Consider the following 27,950-nt stretch of genomic DNA (forward strand, 5'->3'; position numbering starts at 1 on the left):
TAATTTGCATTTCTCAAGAAGTATTACTGATCAAAGCTGAGCCCTCATAAGCACTGAATACAGTTTGATTACTTCTTCAAAGGGTCCTAAAAGAGAACTAGATGAACAAGTCAGTAAATGCATTTTTCTTATCAATGTCTATGCAAAAATAACAAATTACCTAACAGCACATTAAGAACAAAATCATTACAAATCATTGATCTGGTAACTACAGAGTCCTCAACTATAAACTAATTCTCATTTCAGTCTTACATAGGAAAAATAAAATGCAGATTGTGGAGATCAGATCAGATCAGAAATCTGAAAATATTGAGTGTAACTTCCTCTAAAACAATCCGCACTAGAAACATAACACAATTTCAAGTGGTACCACAGAAATGATTTGTATGGAAATGCATTACCTCATAACGTCATAAAAGGATGGCCAGTTCAGCTATTTAAAATAGATTTCTATAAATACAATGATTTTGAATTGTGTAATTATTTTACGCTAACAAAATTACAATAAATGCAAGATGCCAACTCAAGCCAAATTACGAGCAACATTCATAATCTTTACAGAATGTTGATCATTTTCCTTCCACAGTCGATGAATAAACATCTCTAATATATAGTGTACAACCAGACCAACTGATCTGCACCAGGCAGAAATGTGGATTATCTTTCATTTTAGATGTGATTTGCAAGACTGAACATGACACAGGGATTCAAGTATAATAGAGTTATTGTTTCTAAAAAGTACCAGAAAATGTGCAAATGTGGGATAATGCAAAGAAACTCATCTTTTAAAATTTGGAAGTGTAGTCCATATACAATATGTTTAATGGAAAATGTAGTTCAGGGATAAACACATTTATAGAATAACATACAGGCTATTGGCACAAACTAAATGTTAACTATATGAATGTGAATTAGTAACAAAGATTTTATATGCTGAATACTATACATACCTATCACCTCAAACATTCGAATGTCAAACTATAGTTTTAATACATGTCTGACAAAATAAAATTGTTGCATTGTAACATCAAAGTGCAGTTAATGGGCTTTTGACAAATTCCTTTAAATGTTGCCAAACCAGATTAGAAGGCAGCATGTCAGTTCATTTACTGTACACTATGAGCAGGGTGCAACTTTTGTGTACAGAAATAGCTGAATATTAATAAGTTACAAATTGCACCAATGAACATAATGAATTTCAGGATTCAGATGGAAAACAGAAACAAAAAGGCATTTACAATGAAGGCTTTAGAATTTGAACAAAAAAAAAGGCAAATGTGTGCAACCCTTTAGGTCTTAAAGAAACTGCTAATATTCAAAAATGTCATTGAAATCTATCAAAAAAAGCATAATTCATGCACAATACTCCTTATATTAACATAGCTGAAAGAGATCTTCTGTACAATATTCAAGGGATAGAGCTGAGTGTGGGTTCTCTATGTAGGATCCTGCAGAAGAATCCATCCAAACTCTGGTTTCTTAAGCTTCACTTTTGATGTCATTTGGTACTGATGTGGACCCGTTGGAGGAAAATAAAAACATGATTGTGAGGCAATTTAAGGATAAAGGCAGAAGGGATCTCTTCTATTGCTGATGGCTTAACTTCTCGCTTAAGTGAAAATGCAGTATACTTAAAGCCTCTATAAACTGCAACAGTTTCTGCATTATTGCAAATTGCACTTGACAATTCACCATAACAATGGGAAAACAGTCACCCAAATTCCACAGTCCTACTCATACCCAAGTTTGGCGCTGCTACAACCACCAGTCACCAATAAAATGACCTTGATAAAAAGTTTGCTGCTGTACTGAACCAGCCGCTACCGACTTCTTGCTTACTCCCAACACGGGACACTGCATTGTCACCATCCTTCGCAGGACTCTCATCTTCAGGCAAGTAATCTGGTAATTCTGTATTTTCCTCAACTTCAACAAGTGTACCTTGGAACGGAACCAGCATCTATAAGATAATGATTAAAAACTTCAAACAATGCCAGCAACCACCACCTGGGGAAGGACCGGAAACATTTCCTGCAGTTGTCACAGATTAGTATATTCTAAAATAATACATTTAGAATGTCACTTAGTATTTCACTAGGAATAGCAATCAGATATGGTGCCATTAACAGAGATAATTTATTTAAACTCTTTCATACAAGTTATATTCTAGCATAAAATTTTGAAAACTATAACATTATTTTGATAAAATACAATAGATGTAACTATAGCCCAGCCACCGACCCACATTTTCTCTACTTCTGAGATGGATGATCTAGACTGAACTCCATCACTTTTGCTCAACAATAGGCAAGCACAAAATACAAAACACGACATATGGAGGCACCTACGCGCCACCCCCTTGCCCCTCAAAAAAAGCTGGCAAAGAAAATATAAGTAAAGCCATCGGGATCAGTGTTAGAACGAATGCTCTTTTCGATATACAACAACCCCAACTTGGGCATCGGGGGCATAATTTCAAAGTTTGCAGTTGAGACAAAACTCACAAATGCAGTAAACAATGAGGAGAATATATCAGACTTCAGGAGGATATAGATGGGTGAAATGGGCAGACATATAGCAGATAAAATTTAATGCAGGTAAGTGTGAAGTGATATATTTTGGTAGGAGGAACATGGAGAAGTAACACGAACTAAATAGTCCAGCGGTAGAAGGGTCGCTAACCTGAGGATGTACATTTAAGGTAACTGGCAAAAGAACCAGACACAAGATGGCAGGAAGAAAATAATGCAGCATGTTGTCTTCAGCTGGAATGCACTGTCTGAGAGGGTGGTGGAAACAAATTCAATAATAACTTGCAAAAGGGAACTGGATAAATACTTGAATGGGAACAGAAGCAAGCTGTTAGGCAAAAACGAATATCCCATTTCCTTTGATAAATTGAACACATTTATCGGTCTTCACATCATACTCCTTAATCCTTCAGCTCTTCTATTTTCTCAAATGTATTTATACCGTTCATTTCCTTGGTCTTCTTGGTATTGTATTTCATATTTCTATTCCTTTTAGCTTGACTTCACTTCTTACTCCCAACTTAATTTTTAACCTGTATCATTCAGTATTTGAACCCTTCACCAGAGAACAATTTGTCGAGATCAAGCTATTCAATTCCTGTCCTAATCTTCAAAACTTCAATTAGGGGACGATATAATTTCTTGTCCCAAAGTAAACAAGCCCAATTTCCTTTTTCCACAATTTCAATTCCTTTCATCCAGAAGGTAGTAATATTGGGACAGAGAATTTTCAGTAATATAACAACTTGCATTTATATTGCAGCTTCTACATTGAAAAAAACTCAATGAACTTCACAGAGACACAAGGGAAAGCTGGATGCAGAGCTAATGAAGGAGAGATTAGGAGGGAAGACTAAAAGTTTGGTCGAAGTGGTGGTGGAGAGACTTGGGGAAGGAATTCCAGAACATGGAGCTTCGGCAGTTGAAGGTACAGCTGGCAGGAATGGGGAAAAGGCAGGTTGCTGTGCCCAGAGGCTGAGGAATGGAGAGTCTGGGGGACTCAGGAGTGTAGGGCTAGAGAATGTCACCAGAAATAAAGGAGAGCAAAAGCATGTAGTGATTTAAAAACAAGGAACAAAATTTCAAATTTAAGGCATTAGTTGACTTATAGCCAATGTAGGTCAGCAAGGACAGGGGTGATGGTGAGTGGATCCTGATTTGGGATAAGATATGGGCAGTATAGTTTTGTATGAGTTAAAGTTTACAGAGGATGGAGGGTGGAACACAGGCAGGAAAACATTGGAGTAGTAGAGTCTGAAGGTGGGGTGGGATTGTTGTATAGTGAACTTTAATCTAAGATCACATAGGCAAAAATCAAAGGTTTCACTTTTATGTACAAATGGTTTCAGAAAAAGAATCTATTCTGTGGTTATGTGATCAATTTCTAAAATCTTTTCAGTCATATATCTCAGTTTTGGATAATTGTTTTAGGGATCATTGCTGGCAGCAGAAACCTCTTCCTATTGGCAGAACTGAATTTTTCCCCAATCTTCCAAGAATATTGTTATAATTCTCTACACATCCAGTTTCACCCATTATTTCTCATGTCTCCATTATTTTGTTCATCTCACATTTAGTTTCTGATTTCTTTTTACATCAGATTTTCAGCCACAGATGAATACCCAACTTACCCAGCTGTGTTTTTCCAGTTCAACATCTCCCCCTCCAAAAAAAAAAACCTCTCTGTTGAAACTAGAAGGATAAACTATAACATTGTAAAATTCTTAACTACATATTACGTTACCTCAATGAGTTCTGTAACTAGGAGTATGCAAATACGATATCTGTTCTGAGTTAGCAGAATTCAGATGAAAAAAAAAACTCTAGTTAGGTCTCATCTGGAAGACTGTAATCAGTTAACACACCATCACATGATGGGTGATAGAGGCCATGGCAAAGATTCAAGGAGTGCCACCAGAATGATCCCTAGTTTAAAAATCCTTAGCTATCACAATAGACTTAAGGGGCTGAATTTTACCTGCCCCTCGCGCCATGGGTCATGGCGGGGAGACCCCTAAATTGCTAGCGGGAGGGGCCAGCCACGACCCACGACGCCGGAAGGCCCCACTGGATATTAGTGGTGGCGAGGCCTCGGTGTGGCCCCCCCCTTGCTGCCAAGCGGTGGGGCCTTCAATAAAATATTAAAATGAGGATAATTAAAATGCATATGAACTTACCTGCCGATGGCTGCCACCCCACGCCGATTTTACAGCCAATCAGCCGCAATTTGCGCGCCTTAGGAACTCCATTGGAGTTCTGAGGTGAGACACTGATGGGGAAGGGGGAGGAATAAAATTATCAGGATGGGGCAGGGGGGTTGGAAAAGAGGTAGCTGGGAAAACTATTCCTATTCGTTGTGGGGATAGTGCGAAGGGGTTTAGGGTCAAAGATACTGAAGTTCGGAGGGGAAAGATCGGAATTTCAAAGAGTGATCGGAATTTCAAAGAGTGAATTTTGGGGGGGGGGGGGGGGGGGGGGGGTAGATAGGTTAATTTATGTGTTGAGGACTCAGTGGGGGGAGGTGGGAGAAGGGATTCAATATTAAATTAAACGTTTATTAATTTTTAAAAATCACACCGACACCTTTAAATATATCCTGAAGGGCTTGAAGCCCTTTAAAAATGGTGCCGCGCCGTTGCTGGGGCCCTGCGGCCGCCCCCTTTTCGTCATCAGGGGCGGCCGCTCCACCCCCGCCATCTAAATGAGCCCCTGCGTGTAATATCACGGGGGCTGTGAGGCTGCACTTCCGTATCGGAAGGCCGCTAAATTCATAGCGCGCCACCGTGGAGCGCAGTGTGTTGATAAAATTCAGCCCAAGAAGCTGGGCCTTTTGATCGCAGGATGGCATAGACTTCGGAGAGATTTAACTGATGTGTTCAAAATGATGAAGAAACTAAACTGTTGTGTGGAGCAACTATTTGGACTCAGTAGGTTAGCAAAAATAAGGGGTTGTGCATACAAGCTAAGCAAGCACAGGACTAAGTTAAAGAACAGTAAGTTTTTCTTTATGCAGAGGATAGATAAGGATGTGGGCAGGAGAAAGGAAAGCAATGTTTTAGACAGTTACAAACAAGCTCCAAGATTTTTCTATTATTTGGACGACTGATCTTCAAAATATAGTCAAAAATTTTTCCCCCTGCTCCCAGCAACTGTGAGGTTATCCACTTTGGTAGCAAAAACCAGAAGGCAGATTATTATCTGAACGGCTATAAACTGAGAGAGGGGAATATGCAGCGAGACCTGGGTGTTCTTGTACACCAGTCGCTGAAGGTAAGCATGCAGATGCAACAGGTGGTAAAAAAGGCAAACGGTATGTTGGCCTTCATAGCGAGAGGATTCGAATACAGGAGCAGGGATGTCTTGCTGCAATTATACAGGGCCCAGGTGAGGCCACACCTGGAATATTGTGTGCAGTTTTGGACTCCTTATCTGAGGAAGGATGTTCTTGCTATAGAGAGAGTGCAGCGAAGGTTTACCAGACCGATTCCTGGATGGCAGGACTGACGGATGAGGAGAGATTGAGTCAGTTAGGATTATATCCGCTGGTGTTCAGAAGAGTGAGGGGGATCTCACAGAAACCTATAAAATTCTAAAAGGACTTGACAGGGTAGATGCAGGAAGGATGTTCCCGATGGTGGCGGAGTCCAGAACCGGGGTCATAGTCTAAGGATACGGGGTAAACCTTTCAGGACTTCACAATTATCCACATTATGGGTAGGCAGTGGCGTAGTGGTATTATCACTGGACTAGTAACCCAGAGACCCAGGGTATTTCTCTGGGGACATGGGCTCGAATCCTACCACAGCAGAAGGTGGAATTTGAATTTAATTAATAATTCTGGAATTAAAAGCGAGTCTAATGATGGCCATGAAACCATTGTCGATTGTTGTAAAAACACATCTGGTTCACTAATGTCCTTTAGGGAAGAAATCTGCTGTCCTTACCTGGTCTGGCCTACATGTGACTCCAGACCCACAGCAATGTGGTTAACTCTTACATGCCCTCTGAAATGGCCTAGCAAGCCACTCAGTTGTACCTAACCGCTACTAAGTCAATAAAAAGGAATGAAACCGGACGGACCACCCGGCATCGACCCAGGCACCGGAAACGACAACGGCAAACCCAGCCCTGTCGACCCTGCAAAGTCCTCCTTACGAACATCTGGGGGCTTGTGCCAAAGTTGGGAGAGCTGTCCCACAGACTTGTCAAACAACAGCCTCACATAGTCATACTCACGGAATCATAGGTTACAGACAATGTTCCAGACACTGCCATCACCATCCCCGGGTATGTCCTGCCCACCGGCAGGACAGGCCCACCAGAGGTGGTGGCACAGTGGTATACAGTAGGGAGAGAGTTGCCCTGGGAGTCCTCAGCATCGACTCCGGACCCCATGAAGTCTCATGGCATCAGGTCAAACATGGGCAAGGTAACCTCCTACTGATTACCACCTACCGCCCTCCCTCAGCTGATGACTCAGTACCCCACCACGTTGAACACCACTTGGAGGAAGCACTGAGGGTGCCAAGGGCACAAAATGTACTCTGGGTGGGGGACTTCAATGTCCATCACAAAGAGTGGCTCGGTAGCACCACTACTGACTGAGCTGGCCGAGTCCTAAAGGACATATATTCTAGACTGGGTATGCGGTAGGTGGTGGGGGAACCAACAAGGGGGAAAAACATACTTGACCTTGTCCTCACCAATCTGCCTGCTGCAGATGCTTCTGTACATGACTGTATTGGTAGGAGTGACCATCACACAATCCTTGTGGAGACGAAGTCCCGCCTTCACATTGAGGATACCGTCCATCGTGTTGTGTGGCACTACCACCGTGCTAAATGGAATAGATTTCAAACAGATCTAGCAATGCAAAACTGGGCATCCATGAGGCGCTGTGGGCCATCAGCAGCAGCAGAATTGTACTCAACCACAATCTGTAACCTCATGGCCCAGCATATCCCCCACTCTACCATTACCATCAAGCCAGAACAACCCTGGTTCAATGAAGAGTGCAGAAGGGCATGCCAGGAGCAGCACCAGGCATACCTCAAAATGAGGTGTCAACCTGGTGAAGCTACAATACAGGACTATCTGCGTGCCAAACTGCTAAGACAGAGCTAAGCGAGCCCATAACCAACGGATCAGATCTAAGCTCTGCAGTCCTGCCACATCCAGCCATGAATCGTGGTGGACAATTAAACAACTAACTGGAGGAGGTGGCTCAAATATCCCCATCCTCAATGATGGGGGAGCCCAGCACATCAGTGCGAAAGATAAAGCTGAAGCATTTGCAACAATCTTCAGCCTGAAGTGCCGAGTTGATGATCCATCTCGGCCACCTTCTGAAGTCCCCAGCATCACAGATGCCAGACTTCAGCCAATTCGATTCACTCCGCGTGATATCAAGAAACGACTGAAGGCACTGGATACTGCAAAAGCTATGGGCCCTGACAATATTCCGGCAATAGTACTGAAGACCTGTGCTCTAGAACTTGCCGCGCCCCTTGCCAAGCTGTTCCAGTACAGCTACAACACTGGCATCTACCCTGCAATGTGGAAAATTGCCCAGGTATTTCCTGTACACAAAAAGCAGGACAAGTCCAACCCAGCCAATTACCACCCCATCAGCCTACTCTCAATAGGTAAAGTGATGGAAGGTGTCATCAAGTGGCACTTGCTTAGCAATAACCTGCTCAGTGACGCTCAGTTTGGATTCCGCCAGGGCCACTCAGCTCCTGACCTCTTTACAGCCTTGGTTCAAACATGGACAAAAGAGCTGAACTCAAGAGGTGAGGTGAGAGTGACTGCCCTTGACATCAAGGCAGCATTTGACCGAGTATGTCATCAAGGAGCCCTAGCAAAACTGAGGTCAATGGGAATCATGGGGAAAACCCTCCGCTGGATGGAGTCATACCTAGCGCAAAGGAAGATGGTTGTGGTTGTTGGAGGTCAATCATCTGAGCTTCAGGACATCACTGCAGGAGTTCCTCAGGGTAGTGTCCTAGGCCCAACCATCTTCAGCTGCTTCATCAATGACCTTCCTTCAATCATAAAGGTCAGAAGTGGGGATGTTTGCTGATGATTGCAGAGTGTTCAGCACCATTCGTGACTCCTCAGATACTGAAGCAATCCGTTTAGAAATGCAGCAAGACCTGGACAATATCCAGGCTTGGGCTGATAAGTGGCAAGTAACATTCGCACCACACAAGTGCCAGGCAATGACCATCTCCAACAAGAGAGAATCTAACCATCTCCCGTTGACATTCAACAGCATTACCATCGCTGAATCCCCCACTATCAACATCCTAGGGGCTACCATTGACCAGAAACTGAACTGGAGTAGCCATATAAATACCGTGGCTACAAGAGCAGGTCAGAGGCTGGGAATCCTGAGGCGAGTAACTCACCTCCTGACTCCCCAAAGCCTGTCCACCATCTACAAGGCACAAGTCAGGAGTGTGATGTAAAATTCTCTACCTGCCTGGATGGGCGCAGCTCCAACAACACAAGAAGCGCGACACCATCCAGGACAAAGCAGCCCACTTGATTGGCACCCCATCTACAAACAATCACTCCCTCCACCACCGACACACAGTGGCAGCAGTGTGTACCATCGACAAGATGCATTGCAGCAATGCACCAAGGCTCCTTAGACAGCACCTTCCAAACCCGCGACCTCTACCAACTGGAAGGACAAGGGCAGCAAATCCACGGGAACACCACCACCTGCAAGTTCCCCTCCAAGTCACACACCATCCTGACTTGGAACTATATCGCCGTTCCTTCACTGATGCTGGGTCGAAATCCTGGAACTCTCTTCCTGACAACATTGTGGGTATACCTACCCCAAATGGACAGCAGCGGTTCAGGAAGGCAGCTCACCACCACCTTCTCAAGGGCAATTACGGACGGGCAATAAATGCTGGCCTGGCCAGCGTTGCCCACATCCCATGAATGAATTAAAAAAAAAAATGATACTGCATCTGCCATGCATTTGCCCACTCACTCAACTTGTCCAAATCACCCTGAAGCCTCTCTGATTCCTCCTCACAACTCACCCTCCCACCCAGTTGTGTGTCATCTGCAAATTTGGAGATATTACATTTAGTTCCCTCATCTAAATCATTAATGCATACTGTGAGAGGAGGAGAAATTTCTTCATCCAGAGAGTGGTGAGCCTGTGGAAGTCGTTACCACAGAAAGCAGTTGAGGCCAAAACATTGTATGTTTTCAAGAAGGAGTTATATATAGCTCTTTGGTCTAAAGGGATCAAAGGGTATGGGGCAAAAGCAGGAACAGGCTACTGAGTTGGATGATCAGCCATGATCTTAATGAAAGGCAGAGCAGGGTCAAAGGGCCCACTCCTGCTCTTATTTTCTACGTTTCACCACTCTGAGTGAACAAATTTCTCCTCATCTCTGTCCTGAAAGGTTTACCCCATATCCTTAGACTATGACCCCTGGTTCTGGACTCCCCCACCATCGGGAACATCCTTCCTGCATCTACTCTGTCAAGTCCTGTTAGAATTTTATAGGTTTCTGTGAGATGCCCCCTCACTCTTCTGAACTCCAGCGAATATAATCCTAAACGACTCAATCTCTCCTCATACATCAGTCCCACCATCCCAGGAAGCAGTCTGGTAAACCTTCGTTGCACTCTCTCTATAGCAAGAACATCCTTCCTCAGATAAGGAGACCAAAACTGCACACAATATTCCAGGTGTGGCCTCACTGAGGCCCTGTATAATTGCAGCAAGACATCCCTGCTCCTGTACTCTAATCCTGTTGCTATGAAGGCCAACATACCATTTGCCTTTTTTACCACCTGTTGGACCTGCAGGCTTACCTTCAGTGACTGGTGTACAAGAACACCCAGGTCTCGTTGCATATTCCCCTCTCTCAGTTTATAGCTGTATAAGACATATTTTTCAAAAAGCTAGCAAAATATATTGACCTATAACCACATAACTTTTTTTTTCATACACAGAGCTTTAGCTGTACAATTTATCTTTCTAAAGGCTATATATAACCACAAGGGGCATTACATCTTTAATGAGAATAATTTAGGACAAAAATAATGATACGTAAAAATGACAAGTTCAATACATAAACATTAATTTATAATGTGAATGTGTCTGAACATCAATCTTAAACTTCCCTGTATGATATGGAATACAGGACATTTTGATCTTTTTTCACTGTTCCAATTATCTTATCTTTGGCCTCCTTATCTCAAGAGACAATGGGTAAGCGCCTGGAGGTAGTCAGTGGTGTGTGGAGCAGTGCCTGGAGTGGCTATAAAGGCCAATTCTAGAGTGACAGGCTCTTCCACAGGCGCTGGAGAAAAATTTGTTTGTCGGGGCTGTTACACAGTTGGCTCTTGGCTCTCCCCTTGCGCTTTTTATTATACAATCTGGAAATAATGTAATAAAATCTAATTAATAACAAAATAGCTACCATTTACAAAAGAACGTTTGGAGGAACCTCACTGCTACTTTTAGGTTATAGAAAACATGGTTGTATAAATGCCGAACAACAAGAATAGTCTATAGAGATAGATGAAGAGTGCATTCAGGCAAGTATTGTATTTGTCTCAATTGGTTGTATAGTTAGGGAGCCTCAATGTATAGTATTAAGCAAAAGGTAGTCCTTGGTTCATGCCCATTGGAACTCGGCCACATTTAGGACCAATACTGGATTACTGGGTGGAAAAGCAAAAGCTACATGATACCCAGAGGGAGAGAAGGAAAAATAAAGTGCCAGAGTGTTGATCTAAGTGTGTCGATATCTCTCCTGGGAACGGATTTCTGATTCGATCAATATTCATGAATGCTTAGTAGGTTGTTTGCCTCTCTCATTGCTACAAATGACAAGTGGCCTTGGGACTTAGACAAAAATGCAAGCACATTAAATAGTCTTTAAAATCTCAAATGGAAGACATTTATCTTACCTCTTCTCCATTTTCATTTTTGATCACTTGTTGTGCATTCAAAATTTTGGTTGCCGCAATAGCAGATGCCAGTGCCTACAATAAAAGATGAATACAGGTAATTCCAGTGTAAGGCTCACGGTGAGTTAGTTAGAGATAACTGATGCAAGGCAATGGGTTAACATTTAAATTGAAAGAATCCAATCGCAGTTTAAAAGAAATCACAGAAATACTGAGCATTTTTTGATTGGTTTCTGGAATTGTAGAAGGAAAAAATTGTGGCCGATGCAGCTAAATAAATACATTATATATATATATATATATATATATATATATGATGAAAGTATAGCCACATATTGTTACAAAATGGAGTATTTACCCAAGGCATTGTGGGACAAGTTAGTTAGCTTGCAGCCTTGAGCATGGTACTGCTTAGCACAAGCAATTAGCCTGACCAAGGAGGGCCCCTCATATCAGTGTATAAGACAGCTGCTTTGTGTAACTGCAGACTGCACGAAGCAATCAGGAATGCAAGCTTGATAGAGGTAGAAGGATTCATTGTGAAGACTCAAGGATAGTTGATAAGGGGGTCTGGGAAACATCACAAGATGATCAGGGGGCTTCCTATGAGCTGATCACGTAGCCACATGATGCCTAATGAGTAATCTAATTGTTAATATGTGTAATGTATGTAATCAATAACCGTTATGATTGGATCATGTCCAGCCAGGATGGGCTGAGTAACTGTTTGAAAATGTATAAGTATGGATGATTTTCCTTTGTTCGGTGGAGAGGCATCTGGACAGCCCAGTGACCTGCTCCCCACTGGCGTAACTAAATAAACTGTTTGACATTGGAGCAGACCCGTGTGTCGAGTGATTCCTCTAGATTCATTCCCGCTAACAGGAATAAAGCATTTTAGTTACCCAAAGCAAGTAGATAAATAGTTATATTAAACCTCTCCATATAACATGATAGACCAGCCCTTTATCTTTATGATTCCCCTATTTTGCTCTGGGTTTTTTTTGATAGCGAGTGCCAAGTAGTACAAGAAAATGTCAAACTAATTTGCATCTTCCTTTTTTGAACTAAATATCTCTGCAACAATTAGCAAAATATTCGACTTAAATTTAAAATTCAGAACTTTCATTCAGAACCTCCCTCCCTGTAAACTTGAGGAATGGCAGAGTCCTAGAATTTTGACTATTTGCAACAAGTCTTTGTTATGTTGAGTTCCGAGATAAATACAAATTAAAAAATCCTTGTTTAACCATTACGAATACATTAAAAAACAAAAAGATTAACTAATGCCAAATTTAGTCAAGTTTTTATTTATCACACATGGGACATACTGTATGTGTTAAATAAACAAATTATTGAATGTAGTATCCTACATTGTGTTTTGCAGGCAAGTTACCTCAGTTAAAGCTTTACCTGTTTTTGTGTAAAACATCAAAACAAAATTCTGGTTACTTTCACTGTTACTAACAAAAGCTTTCCTGACCTCAATAGCCTTCTATTGAGACATAATAGTACACCCTAAAACAGCTAGTCCTAGAATGATATGTGAATGACTATTGTTGTCGTCAAAGCATTAGTACTTCTGGGGGTTATTGAAACTTTTACAATTGTATCCCATTAAGTTTCTTTAATTAACAGAGCTAGCTCCACGAACTCAAGCCTAGGTTTCTCAAAGATACAGAGGTGTCTTGCTGAAAATGTTCGACGTGTTAAATGCAGAAAATGCCACTGGACGTTTAAGTTTAATAATTTTCTTATTGACATAGGATTTCTTCTCTTCATTGTCATAATCCTCATTCTGGTCCTAAGTTTCTCAATTTAGAGAGTCCAAAATGACAGTTGAGGATTTTTCCAAAATATATGGTGCTATTTAATTGGTTTATCACCTTACTTTTTATTGATAACTTTTTCTAACTACTCAGAGTTATAAGACAGGAGGCCATTGTTGTAGGGTATTCCCAAGCGCAGAGGGACCTGCAGTAAATATCATACTGTTTAAATATTATTTGAGTAACCAGTAACATATAATATTAGTGAACAGTGAGGAGGTTGCAAAGCACCATGGGGCTCAGTGAACTTGACCACATTCCACAGGAGCTGAGTAATCCAATCTCAAACAAAAGGCTAATTAAAATGAAAAGCAGACACCCTTGTGGAATGCTGACAAAGGTGCTAGCCTGTAACGAGGTGAAAACATCATGAGTAGTCCCCTATCTGTGTATGGGCCAGTAACGAGGTGAAAATAAGATGGTATGGAAAACATCATGAGTAGTTCCCTATCTGTGTATGGGCCGGTAACGAGGTGAAGATAAGATGGTATGGAAAACATCATGTGTAGTCCCCTATCTGTGTATGGGCCGGTCATGCAGCCCCTCTATGCCGAGTAACCGCTTCTATTGGCTCTAATATTAATCAATGTATATAATCGATAATCGTTGTGATTGGACCATGTCCGGCCGGGATGGGCTGAGTAACTGTTTGAAAATGTATAAGTATGGATGATTTTCCTTTGTTCAGTGGAGAGGCATCTGGACAGCCCAGTGACCTGCTACCCGCTGGCATAACTAAATAAACTGTTTGACATTGGAGCAGACCGGAGTGTCGAGTGATTGTTCTAGATTCATTCCCGCTAACAGCCATTCAGCCCATCAAGTCCATGCCGGCTCTCTGCAGAGTAACCCAATCAGTCCCATTCCCCAGCTCTACCCCCCCGTAGCCCTGCAAGTTTATTTCCCTCACAGCTCCAGCAACCCAGGTTCAATTCTGGGTACTGCCTGTGTGGAGTTTGCAAGTTCTCCCTGTGTCTGCGTGGGTTTTCGCTGGGTGCTCCGGTTTCCTCCCACAGCCAAAGATTTGCAGGTTGGTAGGTAAATTGGCCATTATAAATTGCCCCTAGTATAGGTAGGTGGTAGGGAAATATAGGGACAGGTGGGGATGTGGTAGGAATATGGGATTAGTGTAGGATTAGTATAAATGGGTGATTGATGGTCGGCACAGACTTGGTGGGCCGAAGGGCTTGTTTCAGTGCTGTATCTCTAAATAAATAAATAAATAAATAAATAAATGCCCATCTAATTTCCTTTTGAAATCATTTACTGCTTCCACCACCCTTGTAGACAGCGATTCCAAGGTCATTACCATTCACTGCATAAAAATCTTCTTCCTCAGATCCCCTATGCATCTCTTGCCCAAAACCTTGAATCTGTGTCCCCTAGTCCTTGCACCATCATCCAATGGGAATAGCTTTTCTTTATCTACCCTATTCAAACCTGTCAGAATCTTGTACACCTCTAGCAAAACTCCCTCGATCTCCTTTGCTGCAAGGAGGACAATCTCAGCTTTTACAACCTAACTTAAAATTCCTCATCCATGGGACCATGCTGGTAAATCTTGTCCGCATCTTCTCAAGGACCCACACGTCCTTCCTGAAGTATGGTAACCAGAATGGACGCAATACTCTAGCTGTGGCTGAACAGAGCTTTATCACAATTCAGTACAACCACCTGCTTCTGTACTCAATACTTCGATTTATGAAGCCCAAGATCCCATATGCTTTGCGAACTATTCTTTCAATATGTCTTGCTACCTTGAAAGATCTAAGCACATGAACCTCCCCCAGGTCCCTCTGTCCCTGTCCACTCTTCAGAAATGTACTGTCATGCAGACCCTCACCTGTCAAGAATGAGGCAAACTGATTTTGTCACGTATTTTGCTTTTATAAAAGCAAAATACTGTAGATACTGGAAATCTGAAACAAAAACAAGAAATGCTGGAAATACTCAGCAGGTCTGGCAGCATCTGTGGAGAGAGAAGCAGAGTTAATGCTTCAGGCTGACCCTTCTTCAGAACATTGTTTTTAAACTGTTGCTGGAGTGAAGAAATGAATGGTTTGAAGATCACAGGCACTTGGCTGGAAGAACTTTTGCATACTCAGAGACAGTGCTTGGAGAGACAAAGGGATTGCTCACTGATTCAATTAACAGAGATTGGTCTGACAACGGCTCCACATCTTGTAAGAGACAGCACCACACCCCTCCCCAACCAAGAGCTTCGAAATCCACAAACATCGCAACAGAGACTGTTCCCAAATAAGGAGCTTGTCACATGACTAACCTGCTGGGCAACCTGTTTTGTTTCATTGTGCCACAAAGAAAGGAGTAGAAGGCGGTGTGCAACTGAAGCTGGAACAAGGAAGCATCTCTCTCTCTCTCCCCCCACCAAGCCACCGTGCCCACGGAAGACACGTAACCCTCGAGAGAAAACACTCCGACATCGAAACAAGTTGAACTGTGAACTGGGTCCCAACGAGCAGCAGGACTGACCGGCAACAAAAGACTCCACGTTGAACTTAAAGGACTGTAACTACCAGATATTGCCTCAAACTTTGCCCTTTATTCCTTCTACCTTTTCTGTCTCTACCTGCGGATGTGTTTATCGCGTACGCATGCTGGCCTGGTCGCGTTGCATATTTGTAGTCGTTACCCAGATTAGAATTTAACATTAATAAACTTTAACCTATCTTGTTTAAGGAAGCCTGTAATTTCTTTGCCTTGCAATTGGAGCAGTGAACAAGGATTCACTGAGGGGGAGCTGAAAACATGGTGTTCCTAAAATTAAACCCGGTTATGGTTAAACCAGGCAAAGGCTGAGAGGGAACCCCTAGACCTTCTCATGAAGGGTCACTGACCTGAAACATTAACTCTGCTTCTCTCTCCATAGATGCTGCCAGACCTGCTGAGTATTTCCAGAATTTCTTGTTTTTATTTCAGATTTCCAGCATCTGCAATATTTTGCTTTTAAATTTACCCTAGACCTTCTCACCTGGTCGTAACAGTACCATTTAGTATATATTGCCTCTCCCTATCCCTTTTGCCAAAATGCCATCACCTCACACTTCTCTCTACTAAATTCCATCTGCCACTTGTCTGCTAGCCTATCTTATGTCCTGTTGCAGTTGATTGGTATCATCCTCACCGTCTTCCACATATCCAAGTTTAGTATCATTGGCAAATTTTGAAATTTTACTCTGTATTCCAAGATCCAAGTGTTACGATCAGGTGAGGAGGGGTCGATGGGCTCCCCTCTTTTCCCTCTCCTTGTTTGACCACATCAGGTTTATTTCTAAAGTGGATCTTTCTTTTGGGCCTCCTTATCTCGAGAGACAATGGATACGTGCCTGGAGGTGGTCAGTGGTTTGTGAAGCAGCGCCTGGAGTGGCTATAAAGGCCAATTCTGGAGTGACAGGCTCTTCCACAGGTGCTGCAGAGAAATTTGTTTGTCGGGGCTGTTGCACAGTTGGCTCTCCCCTTGCGCCTCTGTCTTTTTTCCTGCCAACTACTAAGTCTCTTCGACTCGCCACACTTCAGCCCCGTCTTTATGGCTGCCCGCCAGCTCTGGCGAATGCTGGCAACTGACTCCCACGACTTGTGATCAATGTCACACTATTTCATGTCGCGTTTGCAGACGTCTTTATAGCGGAGACATGGACGGCCGGTGGGTCTGATACCAGCGGCGAGCTCGCTGTACAATGTATCTTTGGGGATCCTGCCATCTTCCATGCGGCTCACATGGCCAAGCCATCTCAAGCGCCGCTGACTCAGTAGTGTGTACAAGCTGGGGATGTTAGCCGCTTCAAGGACTTCTGTGTTGGAGATATGGTCCTGCCACCTGATGCCATGTATTCTCCGGAGGCAGCGAAGATGGAATGAATTGAGACGTTGCTCTTGACTGGCATACGTTGTCCAGGCCTCGCTGCCATAGAGCAAGGTACTGAGGACACAGGCCTGATACACTCGGACTTTTGTGTTCCGTGTCAGTGCGCCATTTTCCCACACTCTCTTGGCCAGTCTGGACATAGCAGTGGAAGCCTTACCCATGCGCTTGTTGATTTCTGCATCTAGAGACAGGTTACTGGTGATAGTTGAGCCTAGGTAGGTGAACTCTTGAACCACTTCCAGAGCGTGGTCGCCAATATTGATGGATGGAGCATTTCTGACGTCCTGCCCCATGATGTTCGTTTTCTTGAGGCTGATGGTTAGGCCAAATTCATTGCAGGCAGCCGCAAACCGGTCGATGAGACTCTGCAGGCACTCTTTAGTGTGAGATGTTAAAGCAGCATCGTCAGCAAAGAGGAGTTCTCTGATGAGGACTTTCCGTACTTTGGACTTTGCTCTTAGACGGGCAAGGTTGAACAACCTGCCCCCTGATCTTGTGTGGAGGAAAATTCCTTCTTCAGAGGATTTGAACGCATGTGAAAGCAGCAGGGAGAAGAAAATCCCAAAAAGTGTGGGTGCGAGAACACAGCCGTTTCACACCACTCAGGATAGGAAAGGGCTCTGATGAGGAGCCACCATGTTGAATTGTGCCTTTCATATTGTCATGGAATGAGGTGATGATACTTAGTAGCTTTGGTGGACATCCAATCTTTTCTAGTAGTCTGAAGAGACCACGTCTGCTGACGAGGTCAAAGGCTTTGGTGAGATCAATGAAAGCAATGTAGAGGGGCATCTGTTGTTCACGGCATTTCTCCTGTATCTGACGAAGGGAGAACAGCATGTCAATGGTCGATCTCTCTGCACGAAAGCCACACTGTGCCTCAGGGTAGACGCGCTCGGCCAGCTTCTGGAGCCTGTTCAGAGCGACTCGAGCAAAGACTTTTCCCACTATGCTGAGCAGGGAGATTCCACGCTCAAGTGGATATACTTGCCAATTCAGTAAGTATTTAACTGTTTATGCGCCGGATCATAAAGAGAACCAATCGGACAAGTTTTCTTGAGTTTAACAGAGAGTTAGCTATACTGTACTTAAACTGATCTAAGTAAAATAATAAAACACACTCCAACTTACACACACACACTCTCTGCTGCAGAGAAAACACCAGCTAAAGCACACGGAGGGGGGCCTGCCACTTGACCGTCTCCCAGTGATTCAAGCATGGTGGTTACTAGTGTGTATTCCCTCTTGCAACTTGTCAGTCCGTATCTAGGAATTACCTTCTCACGGCTGGGGTCAGTTCAGTATTCACGGAATGGCCTTGACGCCTTGCTAATGGGAACAGGATATGTGGTTCACTCAGATTCCTCAGATCATTATCCTTGATGGGTCCGTGCAGACATGCCATTTTCATCTCAATGCATTGGAATGTGGAAGTACAATTATGCAAATTGGGGTGGCCATCATTAGTTGTCAGCATCGAGTCACTTTTTTAAAATTCAATTCAGGTTTCCAGGTGATGGATTAAAAATCATCATTCGACATAGCACATTTTCGTGACACCAAATCATATCCAATATCCACATATATCACAAAAAGCAGTGGTTCTAAAACTGAGCCTTGGGGAACATTGCAATCTACCATCCTCCAGTATGAAAAATAACCATTTACCATGACTTGCCATTTTCTATCCTCAAGCCAATTTTTTTTATCCAAGCTGACAGTGACCCTCCTATTCCATGATCAATTTTGGTAACCAGCCTTTTATGTGGTACTTTGTCAAAGGCTTTCCTAAAATCCATAAGGACAACATTCATTGCTTTCTCTTCATCAGCATTCTCCGTTACTTCATCAAAAAAAAATTATATTCAAGCAGTATCTGCCTTTTACAGATCCATGCTGGCTCTCCCTAATCAACTCAAACCTCTCCAAATACTTGTTGATTTTTCATTACTGTTTCTAAAACCTTACCCACCACTAATGCTAAACTGACCAGTCTGTAGTTGCTACGAATGTCCTTCCATCCTTTCTTCAATAAGGGTGTCACATTTGCCGATCTCCAATCCTCTGGCACCTCCCCATATCTAGGGAGCATTAGAAGATTATGGCAAGCCCTTATGCTATCTTCTCTCCCACTTCTTTTAGCAACCTGGGATGTAAGCCATACAGATCAGGTAACCTATCCACTCATTGTTGATTGGAGGTTTATGTATCCAATTTAAATGCTTTTGATTGGCAAGTTACCTATCTGCTCAGTTATATTTTGTTTCAGTTTTATATAAATAATATGAACCAATCAAGTACAAATGTGACTCAAATTTTGTATACTGAATGTGACAAAGGGGTGTGACTTGAGTGCAAAGCAAATACATGTACACAAATATATTGCCCATAGCCTTGAGCATGGTTAGATGAAGGAAAAGACATGCCTTTTAGCAATGTTTGTTGCAACGACCTGGGAGAGGTTCTAGCACTAACTCTTGAACAAGTACTAACAGGGTGCATGATGCTCATGGAAGTAATGGGTGTTGCCATTGATTCAGTGGACTGGGGGCTGTTGCAATGTTACTAATTCAAGAATTTTATATATAGATACATGGAGTGGCTTCCTGTAGATAGCAACATTAAGTCAATAATACGGACATATCTCTTGTGAAGCAGAAGATCCGATCAATACAAACATTTTGGGGGCACAACTCGAACGTCCCCCACCACCAAAAAAATATGGCCTAGGTTGCAATAAACAACTAGAGAACAGCCTGTATTAAAGTATCTAAATTCAGACTGCAAGGAGTTAATTGGGGAAGTTTTAATTTTTCTGCCTTTTACTCTTGCTCAGGAATTCAAATATTCTTACTTTTCCTCAGTCTTCCCTAATTCTTGACTCATTTCAAATTGCTTTTCATTCTTCTTAACCTCAGGCTGTAACTTGTCACCTAATTTCCTTAAAAATTAGGACACCAAACTTACCTGGTGTATTATCACACAATAATCCTTCCAAAATAACAGGTTTTTAAAAACTGACCTACCTCTGCTTTTAGATCAGATCGGATCCGCACAATACATCTTTTTACAGTCATCTGGAAAGTAAAACTGATGACACCTTTAATTTTCAACAATGCTTCTTCGCACATATTTCTACGTGACTAAAAGAAAAACAAAATAATTTAAATCAAAAGAACAATTAATTTGAGACATTTCATCATGTAGTAAAATTCATTATAAAGCTGTCAAAGTGAAACTAAAGATTTATCTGCATTAGCAACTGTGAGCAACACCATGAAGGATCTTGAAGATGTATTGTTTCACGAACTGCTGCTAAAATGGAGCTGTGTTTAACCTGACCTATCCTTTTAATAGGGCAACGTGTAATTTCTGTAAATGCTCACAGATTGAGGTTAATTATGGACTCATTGGTGGTGCTGAGGAAATGTCTGGAGACTGGCAGCTGCCTGTAAATCCCTAGCTCTTCCTTTTGTGGAGGCAGCAAAAAAGCAGAAGCAGCCAGCAGAAAATTACTAGCTCTTTTTTTATATAAAAGTTGCTAGTCTGTTAGTAAGCTCCCTGTACGTTCAGTGGTTATTTTTTGCTGTTTTATGAATATAAAATCAAAAAATGTTATAGCATCGAAGAACATTTGTGACTGCACCAATTCAAAACAGCGTGTATCTTTGTTCCATTCCATGGCTTCCGCCTTTTATAATTTTTTTTCAAAAATTTCATCCACTTCTCTTTCAACAGCTATTTATGGAATCTGCTTCCGTCGCTTTTTCCATGTCCGAACAACTCAAATGTAAAAGAAATTCCTCACTGCTTGCTTCATTTTTGAGTGATGTTATTCGGGTTAACAACCCACCAAGCAATGGAAATAATGTTGCTCAAATTATCTCATCAAAACCCCTCATAATTTTGACCATCTCTATCAAATTTTCTCAATCGTTGTGTTCTGATGTAAACAGCCCAATTCTTCTACTGTATCCCTATACCTGGTATCATTATAATGACTCTTTTCTGCCCTTTCTACATAGAAAGAGAAAAGAAAAAAAATAAACCAGAGAAACAGAGAACCGGAGAAGTAAAAAGTAGGAAAGAGAAAAAAAGAGAAAATAGTTGAAAGAAAATGAAATGAGAAAAGAGAGTGAACAAGATTTTTTTGGGAAATATGAATAGAATTTGAATGAATATATTGGATACGGGCCAAGGAAACAATTGGCTACTGAAAGTACTTGAAGAGTTAGAAAAAGAATTTTCTTCCTTATATTGCTCTGCACCCACATCCCAAACCCACTTACTTCTGTGTCAGTCCCTGGAAAAAAAATTCTCCCAATTCATTTACAACTGCACTTTCAAAATTTCAACTGTCCAGCTTTTAGCCCTCCATTCACCACGACATTTCTGCAGCTACCCATCTGCTCAACCACATCCTTACCTCCGCTTTTGATGCCCTATGCCTCAATAAAACCACTACTCTCTCTTCAGCTGGCCGCTCCCACTTGTATGGCCCACATCTCCGCTCTCAAGTGCGAGGGACGCAGACTTGAATGGCTATGGCAGACAAGAAGTTTAGCCATTCGACGCGAGATCTGGCTGGGCCACATTAAGCATCAGGTCCTGAAGATCTCGTCTATCAAAATTGCTCACTATTCCAGGAATGCAAAGATCACCTACTTTTCTCTACTGCTTACTATCTTAACACCCTCTCGTGTCTCCTTCACCCTCACCTTCAACAAATGCAAGATCATCATGGACATCCTGGTCACTAAGATTGAGACCATCCAATCAGCTGTCTCTGCCACTTCCCTCCCTTTTCCTAGCCCATCGAGCCAAACATACTTTAATGCAACACCCTGCCCTCACATAGAACATAGAACAGTACAGCACAGTACAGGCCCTTCGGCCCACGATGTTGTGCCGAACCTTTAACCTACTCGAAGATCAAACTAACTACCTACCATTCATTCTACTATCATCCATGTACCTATCCAAGAGTCGCTTAAATGTCCCTAATGTATCTGCTTCTACTACCACTGCTGGCAGTGCATTCCATGCACTCGCCACTCTCTGCGTAAAGAACCTACCTCTGACATCTCCCCGAAACCTTCCTCCAATCACCTTAAAATTAAGCCCCTGGTGATAGCCCTTTCTACCCTGGGAAAAAGTCTCTGGCTATCCACTCTATCTATGCCTCTTATCATCTTGTGCCCCTCTATCAAGTCACCTCTCATCCTTCTTCGCTCCAATGAGAAAAGCCCTAGCTCCCTCAATCTTTCTTCGTAGGACATGCCCTCCAGTCCAGGCAGCCTCCTGGTAAATCTCCTCTGCACCCTCTCTAAAGCTTCCACATCCTTCCGATAATGAGGCGACCAGAACTGAACACAATATTTCAAGTGTGGTCGAACCAGGGCCTTATAGAGCTGCAGCATAACCTCGCGGCTCTTAAACTCAATCCCCCTGTTAATGAAAGCCAACACACCATACACCTTCTTAACAACCCTATCAACTTGGGTGGCAACTTTGAGCGATCTATGGACATGGACCCCAAGATCCCTCTGTTCCTCCACACTACCAAGAATCCTGTCTTTAAGCCTGTATTCCGCATTCAAATTCGACCTTCCAAAATGAATCACTTCACACTTTTCCAGGTTGAACTCCATCTGCCACTTCTCAGCCCAGCTCTGCATCCTGTCAATGTCCCGTTGCAACCTACAACAGCCTTCCACACTATCCACAACTCCAGCTAGCTTCGTGTCATCGGCAAACTTGCTAATCCAGCCTTCCACTCCCTCATCCAAGTCATTTATAAAATCACAAAGAGCAGAGGTCCCAGAACAGATCCTTGTGGAACACTAAAATAAAAGCAAAATACTGCGGATGCTGGAAATCTGAAACAAAAACAAGAAATGCTGGATTCACTCAGCAGGTCTGGCAGCATCTGTGGAAAGAGAAGCAGAGTTAACGTTTCGGGTCAGTGACCCTTCTTCGGAACTGCAGTTCCGGTTCCATAGCTCCGGTTCCCATCCCCCTGCCAAACTAGTTTAAACCCTCCCGAAGAGCTCTAGCAAACCTCCCGCCCAGGGTATTGGTGCCCCTCCAGTTCAGATGCAACCCGTCCTTCTTGTACAGGTCCCACCTTCCCCATAAGATATCCCAATGATCTACATATCTGAATCCCTCCCTCCTGCACCAGTTCTGTAGCCACGTGTTCAGCTGCACTCGCTCCCTGTTTCTAGCCTCACTAGCACGTGGCACCGGTAACAATCCTGAGAATACTACTCTGCTCATCCTGCCTTTCAGCTTCCAACCTAACTCCCTATATTCGCTTTTCAGGTCCTCATCCCTTTTCCTAGCTATGTCATTGGTACCGATATGTACCACGACCTCTGGCTGCTCCCCCTCCCCCTTAAGAATCCTGTAGACTCGATCCGAGACATCCCTGACCCTGGCACCCGGGAGACAACATACCATCTGGGAGTCTCGTTCGCGACCACAGAATCTCCTGTCCGTTCCTCTAACCACTGAATCTCCTATCACTATCGCTCTCCTATTCTCCCCCCTTCCCTTCTGAGCCACTGGGCCAGGCTCAGTGCCAGAGACCTGGCCAATGTGGCTTTCCCCTGGTAGGTCGTCCCCCTCAACCGCATCCAAAACGGTATACTTATTATTGAGGGGGACGGCCACAGGGGATCCCTGCACTGTGCGCCTATTCCCTTTCCCTCCCCTGACGGTCACCCAGCTACCTTTATCCTGTAACTTAGGTGTCACTACTTCCCTATAACTGCTCTCTATCATCTTCATCTAATCTCTCTACCTCCCCTCTCTGTGCTCATCTTGTCCATGAGATCCACCTCCTGCGCCCTTGATGCTACCCCCACCAAACTGCTAACCATCCAACTTCCCTTCCTGGCTTTCATGTTTAGTGACATTGTTAACAGCTTTCTCTACACTCAGGTACTGTCCCCCTTCCTTCAAATCACCACCCTCTTCGAAAACCAAGCCTCGACTTCAGCATCCTTGCAAACTACCGCCCTACCTTCAACCTCCCTTTATTTTCCAATGTCCTTGAATGTGTCGACTTCTCCCAAATCCATGCCTGCCTACCCCAGAACTCCATGTTTGAATCCCTCCAACCAGGTTTCCGCCCCTGCCATAGTACCAAAACAGCTCTTAGCAAAGTCACAAACTGAAGAAAGTAAGCTATCCCTCCTAGTCCTTCTCGATCTGTTTGCAGCCTTTGACATTACTGATCACAGCATCATCCTCCAACATCTCTTCATCATCATCCAGCTGGATGGAACTGTCCTTGCCTGGTTTCATTCTTATCTAGCCAATCGTAACCAGGGAATCACCTGCAAGGGCCTTCTCTGTGCTATGACCATTTTATGATTCTTCCCACTCCTGCATCATTACCTCTGGTGTCCCCCAGAATCTATCAGCACCCCCCCCCCCCTCCTATTTCTCACCTATATGCTGCCCCTTGGCAACATCACCCAAAAACACAGCTTTAGTTTTCACCTATGCCTATGAATAGCTTAAAAAAGGGGAAAGTTTTTTTTTAAAAACCTCAAAGCCTACTGTATAAGTGATAAGGTTAGTACCACTAAAGTGGGTTTCTTTTAAATTAGTGTAATTTATTAAGGACTTTAGATTGTAGTGGGTAGTGTTTGAAGTAGAACAAGGCCCCTGGCGTAATTAGTATTTTTTAATTAAAGGGAGTAACTAAGTAATCTAAAGCCAAGTCATGGCAGGAGAGCTCGCACCCGTGATATGCCCCTCCTGCGCTATGCGGGAAATCAGGGACGCTTCCAGTGTCCCCGATGACCATGCATGCAGCTACTGGCTACCCGCATTACAGAGCTGGAGCTGCGGGTGGATTCACTGTGGAGCATCTGCGATGCTGAGATTGTCGTGGATAGCATGTTTAGCGAGGTAGTCACACTGCAGGCAAATGCTGCAAAGGCAGGAAAGGAATGGGTGACCACCAGGCAGAGTAGTGGAAGGCAGGTAGTGCAGGAGTTCCCTGTGGCCATCCCCCTCTCTAACAGATGTACTGCTTTGGATATTGTTGGGGGCGATGGCTCAGGGGAAAACAGCAAGAGCCACGTTCATGGCACCATGCGTGGTTCAGCTACACAGGAGGGCAGGAAAAAGTGGCAGGGCTATAGTGATAGGGGATTCTATCATAAGGGGTACAGAGAGGCCTTTCTGTGGCCGCAAACGTGACTCCAGGATGGTATGTTGCCTCCCTGGTGCTAGGGTCAAGGATGCCACAGAGCAGCTGCAGGACATTCTGAAGGGGGAGGGTGAACAGTCAGAGGTTATGGTACACATTGGTACCAACAACATAGGTAGAAAGAGGGATGAGGTCCTGAAACAAGAATTTAGGGAGCTAGGTAGCAGATTAAAAAGCAGGACCTCAAAGGTTGTAATCTCTGGATTACTCCCGGTACCACATGCTAGTAAGTATAGGAATAGGAGGATACAGCAAATGAATGAGTGGCTGAAGAGATGGCGAATGAGGGGCTTTAGTTTCCTGGATCACTGGGTCTGTTTCTGGCAAAGGTGGGACCTGTACAAGTTGGACAGGTTGCACCTGAACCGGAACGGGAGCAATATCCTTGCTGGGAGGTTTACTAGTACTGTTGGGGGGGCAGTTTAAACTAATTTGGCAGGGGGATGGGATACAGAGTGGAGGTACAGTAAGGGGTGATGCACAGTCAAATATGGAAGAGAAATAGAGTCAGTCTGGAAGGCAGAGCAAATATAGACCTGTTAAGGCACAAGTGAATAATGAAAGGCTGGACTGCATCTATTTTAACACAAGGGGTCTTACTAGTAAGGCAGATGAATTGAAGGCATTGATTAACACATGGGAATATGATATTGCTATCACTGAGACATGGTTGAGGGAAGGGCAGGACTGGCAGCTCAATATTCCAGGGTATAGAATCTTCAGGCGTGACAGGGGAGGGTTTAAAAGAGGAGGTGGCATTGCATGGTTGATCAAGGTGTCAACTAATGCAGTAAGGAAGAATGATATCTTAGAAGGTTCCTCAAATGAGGCCATATGGGTAGAACTTAAAAATGAAAAGGGGGCAATCACTTGGCTGGGAGTGTACTACAGGCCTCCAAACAGTCAGGAAGAGATAGAGGAACAGATATGGAGTCAAATCTCAGAGATGTAAAAATAATAGGGTAATAATAGCAGGGGATTTCAACTTCCCCAATATCAACTGGGATAGTCTTAGTGCAAAAGGCTTAAAGTGGGTGGAATTCTTAAAATGCATACAGGAGAACAGAATTGGAGGAAGGACTATTTCAACATGATAAAACAGGATCGGGCCAAACTGGACTGGGAGCAGCTATTTGTAGGAAAGTCTACATCAGACCAGTGGGAGTCATTCAAAAAGGAAATAGTTTCAGGGTCAACATACTCCTGTTAAGGTGAAGGGTAGGACCAACAGGTCCAGGAAACCCTGGATATCAAGGGTTATCGAGGATTGGATAAGGTAAAAAAAAAGGCTAATGGCAGATTCAAAGCGCTGCAAACAGCAGAGGCCCTAGAGGAGTATAGAAAGTGTAGGGGGGTACTTAAAGTAATTAGGAGAGCGAAGAGGGGACAGGAAAAACACTGGCAGACAAGATAAAGGAAAATCCCAAGGCATTACACAAGTATATTAAGGGCAAGAGGATAACCAGGGAAAGAGTAGGGACCAAAGTGGCAATGTGTGTGGAGCCGGAGGACATAGGTGAGGTTTTAAGTGATTACTTTTCAACCGTGTTCACTGTGGAGAAGGACGATGTAGGTGTAGAGATCAGGGAGGGGGATTGTAATATACTTGAACATATTAGCATTGAACGAAAAGAAGTATTAGTTGTTTCAGCGGGCTTAAAAGTGGATAAATCCCCAAGCCCAAATGAGATGTATCCCAAGCTGTTATGTGAGGCAAGGGAGGAGATAACAGGGGCTCTGACACAAATTTTCAAATCCTCTCTGGCCGCAGGAGAGGTATCAGGAAGACTGGAGGACAGCAAATGTGGTACCCATTATTCAAGAAGAGTATCAGGGATAAACCAGGTAATTACAGGCCAGTGAGTCTAACATCAGTGGTAGGGAAACTATTGGAAAACATTCAGAGCGACAGGATTAATCTCCACTTGGAGAGGCAGGGATTAATCAAGGATAGTCAGCATGGTTTTGTCAGGGGATTGTGTCTAACAAATTTGATTGAATTTTTCGAGGAGGTGACTAGATGTGTAGATGCGGGTAAAGCAGTTGATGTGGTCTACATGGACTTCAGTAAGGCTTTTGATAAGGTCCCGCATGGGAGATTGGTTAAGAAGGTAAGAGCCCATGGGATCCAGGGCAATTTGGCAAACTGGATCCAAAATTGGCTTAGTGGCAGGTGGCAGAGGGTGATAGTCCAAGGTTGTTTTTGCGATTGGAAGCCTGCGACCAGTGGTGTACCGCAGGGATCGGTGCTGGGACCCTTGCTATTTGTAGTGTACATTAATGATTTAGACATGAATACAAGAGATATGATCAGTAAGTTCGCAGATGATATGAAAATTGGTGGTGTTGTAAATAGTGAGGAGGAATGCCTTAGGATTACAGGACGATATAGATGGGCTGGTAAGATGGGCGGAGCAGTGGCAAATGGAATTTAATCCTGAGAAGTGTGAGGTGATGCATTTTGGCAGGACTAACAAGGCAAGGGAATATACAATGGATGGTAGGACCCGAGCAAGTACAGAGGG

The 27,950-nt window shown here is 43.4% G+C and overlaps 1 protein-coding gene across 2 annotated transcripts in view; it reads right to left on the bottom strand.

The window, feature by feature from the left end:
• Window positions 1–799: 799 nt before the first annotated feature.
• armc1 (armadillo repeat containing 1) overlaps window positions 800–27,950 on the bottom strand; it is a 45,701-nt gene continuing 18,550 nt past the window's right edge. For both annotated transcript variants that reach the window (XM_068031911.1, XM_068031913.1), the window contains 3 exons: window positions 20,225–20,341; window positions 11,484–11,558; window positions 800–1,960 (listed from right to left, as the gene is read on the bottom strand). In XM_068031911.1, the coding sequence (XP_067888012.1) occupies window positions 1,769–1,960; window positions 11,484–11,558; window positions 20,225–20,341 (384 nt within the window). In that variant the 3' untranslated portion in view covers window positions 800–1,768. The remainder of the gene's footprint in view (window positions 1,961–11,483; window positions 11,559–20,224; window positions 20,342–27,950) is intronic.

The sequence above is a fragment of the Heterodontus francisci genome, chromosome 5, assembly GCF_036365525.1.
Source record: "Heterodontus francisci isolate sHetFra1 chromosome 5, sHetFra1.hap1, whole genome shotgun sequence".
Lineage (NCBI taxonomy): Eukaryota > Metazoa > Chordata > Chondrichthyes > Heterodontiformes > Heterodontidae > Heterodontus > Heterodontus francisci.